The sequence below is a fragment of the Lepidochelys olivacea genome, assembly GCF_965140295.1.
Source record: "Lepidochelys olivacea isolate rLepOli2 genome assembly, chromosome: 27".
Classification (NCBI taxonomy): Eukaryota; Metazoa; Chordata; order Testudines; family Cheloniidae; genus Lepidochelys; species Lepidochelys olivacea.
In genome coordinates, this window is record NC_140437.1 from 19,352,929 (window position 1) to 19,361,636 (window position 8,708).

General features: G+C 42.8%; 1 protein-coding gene across 1 annotated transcript; it reads right to left on the reverse strand.

Annotated features, from left to right (window-relative positions):
• Positions 1-317: 317 nt before the first annotated feature.
• On the reverse strand, positions 318-6,709 carry SOST (sclerostin). The gene is made up of 2 exons (XM_084616088.1): positions 6,458-6,709; positions 318-2,140 (listed from the first exon to the last, which is right to left on the reverse strand). The coding sequence occupies exons 1-2, from the start codon at positions 6,675-6,677 to the stop codon at positions 1,719-1,721; spliced, it is 642 nt and encodes a 213-aa protein (XP_084472214.1). The 5' UTR covers positions 6,678-6,709; the 3' UTR covers positions 318-1,718.
• Positions 6,710-8,708: the final 1,999 nt, after the last annotated feature.

The following is an 8,708-nucleotide window of genomic DNA, read 5'->3' on the forward strand; positions in this document are numbered from 1 at the left end:
AAGAATTTGCTTCTTAGATTGAAGAGTATGTTGGACCAGTAGTTTGTAATGGACTTCACTGCTGCTATGAGAACCAGATCCCAGTAGCTTTGCATCAGACTTTCTTTGCACTGTGACTTAAAAATTAACACAAGTCTTTCCTGTAATTACTCATTGTCACTACTTTATTAACAATATATTTAAAATCTGAAATAACAGACTAACATTTTGCAAGCAGTATTACTTCTCATTCTCTACAAGAAAAAACTTTGCATAAATAATTTACATGAGAAAATAAATATGTAATTTACTCTTTGAAACAATAGCTTTCACATTTAGATTCTGGTTCCACTTAAAATAGTTGCAAAATATACCAAAGTTGTAAACTCACATCTTAGAAGATTTTTACGTCAATTTTACACAGAAAATACGAACAGCAAGGAATTATATTCCATTCAGATTTTGGATTATGTGATACTACGGTTTGCAGTCCTACAGCATATGTACAGCATTTGAATATTAACTTTCCAATAATACTCTTTAATGTAAAAACACAAACACATGTATGAATGGTGTGAAGCTGTTTAAAAGGAAAGACGCTGTCAAACTGAACTGCACATAGCCAAGACTTCTCAGAAGGAATTCACTGGTTTTCAAATGAGCATAGGCTCACGCCAATGTGGAACCAGCACCTTACCCTCAGAACCTGCCATGCCCAATCCAGCATAACAGAGCATACGGTCAGATGATCCAAACTTTGCAGAACAGAGAACAGAAGAAGCTGACATCTCAGCTTTGATGCTAAAGTCAATTTGCTTTCGGAGGAGTAAGGCAAATACTCAGTATCCTTCCTATTGGCCCTCACTGTCAATTACTGAACTGTGTTAGAAGTAGTTTTAAAAACTCTCGGAAAAATATGTATGGCCCTCCATATATCTGTTTAAAAGATGAACATCATAGAGTTATGGGGTTTGGGAGGGTCCTCCATGTGTCCATCTGCCTCACTCTCCAGCATCTGAGTAGGATTGGTTTCAATATCCCATAGTCATTTCTGATGGTGTCAAATCTCAACCTTAAATCTGTTGAGTCTTGTACTATAAGAGTAAAGATATGGAATGGCTCAGACTCACATTTATACTTGCACTTTGGGATCACAAATTTCATGTTTGACTCATGTTTCTCCTCATTTAAGGAAATTACTTGGGCATGCAGAAATCTGGCAGGACTTTATTCTTTTTCACTGAAACATTTGGATTTCCTTAGTCTGCTATTGCTACTTTCCTAAAATTCAGTCAAAGCTTGTTGACTCTTCTCCTGTTGTTTCCCTACTCTCATTCTTGTCCTGCCTGAAGTGGTTTTGAGAGGGCTTCCAAGGCTCTGTTCAGACAAAGTAAGGACAATGACCTCTTGCAAAGTGTAATATATGGAAGTCACCATAATACCTTTGCTTCCTCTGCCTTTCTCAGTGTGCACACCACAAAACCCTATGCAAATTCCCAGGCTAACTCTCCTTTCACATTGAATTTAGGTGCTGCTCCCACCAGCTCAATTTCTCTCTTTCACCAGACCACAGCTGTTAGAATCCGACAGGTTTTGACTATGCGAGCCCTTGACCTAGTGTTGCAGGAGGAATGGGATTCCACTGCGTTCAAAACCTTACTCTGTGGCCTGTCTGTCTGCCATTTGATGAAATGCAAAATATCCAGAGCTGTTGGGCAGTACCTCTCAGAAGGGACCTTCTAATAGGCGTTTTCTAGCTCAGGCTGGTTGGATTTGCTGCCCCTTGCTCTGGAGAGACGAGGCTTCTTGTTTTTCTGAGGCCTGATGGTTTCCTTACCAAAGTCCTTCAGCTCAGACTGGTTATGGTAGCGAGTGTAGCGCTTGCATTTGCATGCGGTGACAGCTCGGATTTTGTAAGTCCGAGTCTCTTCCTGGGGGCAGGCCAGCTGGATGCGCTGAGTGCGAGCGTGCGCGGGAATGCAGCGGTAATCCAGGGCATTCTGGCGCCACCACTTTCCTCTGCCAATAGCGTTAGGGAGGAGGTGGGAGGGGAAACACTGGCCTGAGCAGACCAGCTCCTTTATGGGTTTGAAGCTGCGGCAGGGCCCATCAATGACATACCGGGTGGAGCGCAGCTCTCTGCAGCTGAAATCTGATGCATCTGCAATGAAAAAACAAACTGGTTACAGGCATCTCCATCCCTTCATGTTCATCATGCCTCTAGCCTCATGCTGCAGCTGAAATCCAGCCCCAGGACCTTTAAACCAGCACATTTTTATCCAAAATTGTACTAATAAAGCCCACAAGGAGATGGTTAAAGTCAAGCAAGCATCACCTGGAAATTTCAGGTAAAGTTCTGTCCTACCCAGGAAGCTGCCTACCAGGCAGGAGAAAGGCTGGTGTTGGCATAAAGAAGGATCTGCTTCTCTGTCATTCAGAAATTGAACAATAAGAGCTGGCTCTGCACCAAACCCTGCATCCAAACACCCCCATACTGCAGACCATGTTGCAGCTCAGTATTTGTATAAACAAGAGATTAAAACCTGCAGGACCACGTAGGAAAAAGACATATCAGGTGCTACATGGGAAAACACGTGAGCTAAAAAGGAAGCAAAGAGGATGTGCAGGAAGCTGAGGCAGGAATCAGAACAGCCCTAAGCATTGACCTCTCTGGGCAGAAATAAAGATGTTTAAGGGTTAAATTTTGCTCATTTCCACCTGCGTGATTCTGGAATAACACCACTGGAGACATGGGGGTGAACTGCAGGAGGGCAATGGAGGACCAACAGACTCAGATTCTGCCCCCTTCAAGCCACCTGTGGGCTAAAAACCTTCTCTCATTTACATTAGTTTAACTCAATTGATCTCAGTTGCTCACTTTGGACTTAAGCTGGAATAAGCAAGAGCAAAACTTGGCCCAAAGTTTTGGTGAAAATTGAAATAAAAATTCTTATAGCCAGATTCTGCCTGCACTTCTGCCACTCCACCCTCACTTAGCCGGCCTGCACAGGTGTGAACAAGTGCAGACTTTGTCCCTTCTGTTTTCTATAAAGGGCCACGGATCCCTGCAAAGGCTTCTGACCAGCATCAGACATGTTATAGGTCTCCTTGTTCTGATCTCCAGAGTCCCTTGTAGTGACATGTGACTAATAACAAGAACAATAAGGAAACTGGCAGATGGCAACTGTGACTAAGGATGGAGTTCCCACCTCTTGGAGAACCCATTAATTCACCACTCATTTGGCATTCCAGCCCTCCCACTCTCTGTTCTAATCCCACATCATCCGTGTCATTTCCTTCAGTCAGACAGAGGCATCTTCTGCCGAATTAGAAACCTTACCAGGCTTTTGCTTGTGCTTTAATAGATTGCCAGAGGCAAGGGATACAGTAGAAAATATGAGAGTTTCGCTCTAAGGATTTAGAAAAGCTCTTTTAATAGGCAAAGAACTTTCCAGTTAAATAATTGATGCTTCAGATGCATTTATCATCAGAATGGGGAAGAGCTCTGTCTCCATGAGGGTTTCTTTCTGTCTTTGCTCAATCAATGTCCTTAGCTACACATGTTTGAAATGTATGCAGATTGTGAAGACTGTTTAGCAAATAAGGTCTTGAACTTCATCTATCTGAACACACTTTATTCATCTTGTCTAAGCAAAAGAAATACATGGAGCACAAATGAGAATTTAATTGTGACAAAAACCTACAAAGGTGGAAAACCAAAGAGAAGGCTGTTGTCATCCATTCTCCTTGCTGTGAAAAAGGCACATCTCTGCTAAGGCCACTAAAGGAGACTAGTAGCTTGAATTCTGAATTTCTTAGTGGTATAATGTTTTTTAGACACACGTTTCTCTCAGTGAATTTTTAAGGATTTCCCCCTATGCTACAGAACCAGCATTTTTTTTTTAACCCAGCAGAGATCCGCTTTCTGGATATATGTCTATTCATTCAGACTTAGGCTGCAACCCTGTGAACACTTTGCACAAGCTTAACTTTACACTCATGAGTAGTCCCATTGCATTTGGGAGGGGGTTATAGTCATGCAAATATAGATTTTGCCCCTTCATATTTTAGCAATGCTAAAGACTGCACTTACCAGATTAAACATTTTTTGGTCTAGTATTGTGGTTAACATGCTGATACTAAGACCCTGTATGATTTAGCCAGACAGGTTAATCAGATTTTTTATACTCACGCACTTCCTGAGCATTTAAGAAATTGAGTTTTGACTCGGGTAGTCTTAATGGTTCAGACTCTGGCCTTTTATGCCAGCTCAGCAATGGGGCACATACATACTGCTTGCTATATTAGACACCTTGGCACATGCCTCAGACATGTGCTGCTTCTGTTGACACACATCCTTCCGTGTTACTTGCACGCTGATCCCACATGATACCACACAGGTGCTAGTCTCAGGTAGTTTCATTTCTGGTGGGGACAACATCTATTATACTGTGGCTCTGATTCCTACCCCGAGCCCACTCCACTAAATACACTGATGCAGCTATACAAATGCATGGCATTCCTCGAGAGAGCCCCACGTCTCTTTGAGGGGTCATGGAATAAAAATCCTCCCCCCACTCCCCCCTCCGAGTCTTAAGTGTTCCCATAGAGTGGCAGGGAGGCAGATTGCACAACTCTAAGGTAAAAAGAAAAGGAGGACTTGTGGCACCTAAGAGACTAACAAAATTTATTTGAGCATAAGCTTTCGTGAGCTACAGATTCCACTGAATGCATCCAATGAAGTGAGCTGTAGCTCACGAAAGCTTATGCTCAAATAAATTCATTAGTCTCTAAGGTGCCACAAGTCCTCCTTTTCTTTTTGCGGATACAGACTAACACGGCTGCTACTCTGGAACTCTAAGGTAGTGAGAGACACTCCCAACAATCTAACTTTCTTTCCAACAGCAAGACAGATTCCTCCTTTGAAGATATGGGATCTTCTACAGGGTCTGCTGCTAGGGAGGGCAGCCAATGCTGGGCCTGGGCAGGAGCATTCCATGGGACTGTGGCAGGGATGGGCTGGAAAGAGGGAATTGTGCCCTGTCATGATGCTGGGATGTTATTAAAACCTATGAATTTGACCCCCCTCAGAAAAAGAAAAGGGGTGCTTGTGTTTTAAAAAAATATTTTTCTAGCCCCATGTTTGTGATAAGTTTGGGGGTCTCAGTCCAGTTCCCAAACCAGCACATACCACCATCCCAGAGAGCCCTCAGAGACAGCATTATTTAGTCCCCTTCCTGAGAGCCTCAGCACAGAGGCCATGGACTGAATTCCCTTCTCACCTTTAATCTCCCCTAGAGGAGGAGTCCTTCTGGGTGAGGAGAGTGAGGCACAGTGGGTGTGGGAATTCTGCCCTGCATCTGCTCTGGGACTAAACACATTTCAGTCTGTAGGGGTCAATCTGGCACCTTTTGCCAGCATGGAATTCACTTTTAAATTCTTTTTTTCTTGGCGGTGCTTGTGGCAACTCCCCTGACCATTCTCTTCCCCTTCCTCAGCCCAAGCATATGCGTTTCTGAGCCATTGGTGCTGTCGGATCTTTAGCCAAATGCCCTGGTACCATGCTGAATTTCTTTCGGGATGCCTCCTGATGATGTTGGTTCTATTTAAAGTATCAGTCCAAGCTGCAGCTGTACAGAACAGAGAGCTCCCAGAATAATAAATGCTCCTCCCACTGATCACATTCAGTTGTGGATTCCCTCTGTGAAAGCTTTAAACTGCTAATAACAGGCTTATGTTGCCTACTGGAGTCTGCCCATGAGACACTAAGCAGCACCTTTCTCAAGTACAGCTCAGTACAATCAAACATCTGAGCGAACAACCATCCCTGAAGTGTTCCTCTAAGAATATTTAACAATGCTCTCATTATCACCTCCATTCCCTGGCCCTTGCCCTGTTCTGTTCTCAAAGGAAGACGGGCTCCCCTGGATACCTGCTCACCGTGTTTACAGCATGAGGACAGCACTAAATCATGTCAGTCACTAATATTCCTGGCCGGCCTTGCTATGGTAAAAATATCTTTTGCCCAGGCCAATTCAGTGTTGCACACTTCCACATTGCAGCTGCTCTGCTTATAGCTCCTAAGCTATTCAGATGGATTTATTTCTGATCATTTTACAGTGCTAAACTCCACCTACAGTTGTAAAAAAGCCACTATAACTTCTGTAACAGGACAGACACTGAGATACTACTGCAGTGGGCCACATAAGTACCTACAGATAACGAAGTAGATGTGAAACTGTTAGATATAGATAACATCTTATTTCCCTGTTGGGTAATAATCACTATTACTGGTCTCTGTTTAAGAAATGGCATAGCAAACACTGGGAAGGGTAAACAGGAGATTGAATTTGTTATCACTACAGCAGTTTACCCAGTGTTAATTCATCACTATATGCTCATGCACAGTAACAGAAAACCCCACAGGAAATTGTGTTGTTAGGTTCTGAGGCTGTAATATAACATTTATTTTTCTTACCGTTTGGATCCAGAGACTGCTGTGGCTGTCTTCCCCCATGTTTTGCCTGGTTCATTGTGTTGTTGTTGCTGTAAGTCTGCTCCACTGGTGTTTCTGTATTTTCAGGGAGCTCAGGAATGATTTCTGTAGCATCATTTTTAAACACTTGCCACCCTTCTACCGTGTGGATGGCAATTTGGATCAGGACACAGACAGAGCACACAGCCCAAGAGATCTGCATAGTGGCAGCACAGAGATTAGCCTTTCAGCACTCTCACAGTCTCAAATCCCAGGCAAAGGCAAAATATTCTCCTTTTTTAAATCCCTCTTAGAACCAAGCAGCCAATGACTTCACAAAGTGGGAAGGGCCAGACAACTCATTCATCCCAGATCTGTCACTGTAACATGGGGAGGCGGGGTAGTTTCTCCAAAACATTCTACAACTTTTATCCACACACTTAAAAACTTGTCCCTTGCTTCATTCTTCTGCCAGGCACCAGTGTCGACTGATAGTCATATCTGCCAGGAGACTCATCAGTCTGCAGCTCATCCCAGGCCTAACAAATGTTTTCACAATTAAAAAATGCTTTTCCTTCCATATTTGTTTCTTTGGCTCCTGGTTTTCCAACCATTTTAAGACTAGGTTGCCTAATAACTTCTCCTAGAATAGTGTGTCTGTGATTTTTCTATTTTTTAAGCTATAAAATAAACAAACATTAGGGAGAAGGAGCCAGATGCTACACACTGTACAGCTTGATAGGATATTTCTCTCTTGTTGCATTTGCCTTTGGGTTGATTGCACATTTTTAGACGCACTGCCCTTTGTTACTGGTACTTATCACCACGAGAGGGTTGCTGACTTTTAGATACAAGAGTGTGGGTAAACTGTTGTTTAAAAGCCGTGGTTGCTCTGTGTATAAGAGATGATGAATGATCTTCTGGTTAAGGCACTAGACTGAGACACAGGACAACCCCAGCTCTGGTACAGATTTCTTGGGTGATGTTAGGTGAGTCACATCATCTCTATACCTCAGTTCTCCATCTGCAAGCTGTGGACAATCATACTTCCCTATTGCATGGGGTGTTGTAAGGAGAGATATCTTAATGTTTGAGAGGTGCTTAGCTACGGTAATGAGGCACCATGAGCATTTAGAAAGAGCTGTTTGCTTAAAGAAGGCAGCTGTGTGGGGAAGCCTGGTTGTGTTGCACACTGCACTGTTTCAGAGTAACAGCCGTGGAAGAATTTGATCTCGGACCAACTCAGCCTTATGAAACTATTTCATTTATAACAGATGCAAAGGGTATAACTGAACTCCACTCTTTAAATTGTTGTTCAGAGTGTCAAGAGCAACCTCCATTATCTGACTGCATTACCTTTTGTCCTACCTACTCAACAGCCAAAACAGGTGGGTCTGTCTGTATCTCCCTACCTACTTGGGACTCATCACTTAGGGCTTGAATTCCATTTTGACAGTCCTACTAGCCTAACAAGGAAAACAGGTGTGGCTGAAGTTAATACATCAAATATTCGGGACAAATTCATCCCTGGTGTAACCTCACTGAAAATAATGGAGTCATGACAGGATGAATTTGAAAGGAGACACACACACGGATGTACGTGTATAGGTCAGGTTTCACAGTGGTAATAAGGTGGATGGGTTTTAAACAATGGACCCATGGTACATGATGGCCCATTTCTGATTCAGTGGCATCTACCATATATTGTGGAGCTGTCTCTTTAGTCTCTTTTTCACCCAAAGTTATGTAATTTTACGTCTCACTCAGAGAATTTTCCTTTCCGAAATATCCCTTTGAGCATCTAAAAGCAATAGTAATCTCTCTTCCTTAATATCTCCTTCCCTCTTCCACCATCTCTCTGTTTCCCTTCTGTTTATGTGGAGGGATGCCACATAGTTTTCCTTGTTTCCTTCATGCATGAAGCTTTTTGTGCAGAGTTTATCAGAAAATCATTCATTGATAAGAAGTGTCGCCAACCAATTCTATTTGGATGGTTACATAAACATTCCACCACTATTGTTTCCTTTCCCTCTATAAACACACAATCTGCTCTGATTCGCTTTCATTAATAACTTCCTCTAATATTCAAAGCAATGACTGCTAAACCCTGAGATTCATATCCACTCCAAACACTGAGCCATTTCAAAGGCAGGTGTTTTTCCAGAAATCATTTTTCCTCAGGACAATGCAGGTTGTAGATGTGCAGGTGCAGATGGATTCTGCACAACAGACAAGTTGGCTACAACTTACTTTA

Coding starts and splice junctions, on each gene's coding strand:
- SOST (XM_084616088.1), bottom strand. CDS start 6,677: ATGCAGATCTCTTGGGCTGTGTGCTCTGTCTGTGTCCTGATCCAAATT. Junction 2,141..6,457: donor GCAGTCTCTGGATCCAAACG/GTAAGAAAAATA, acceptor TTTTCATTGCAG/ATGCATCAGATTTCAGCTGC.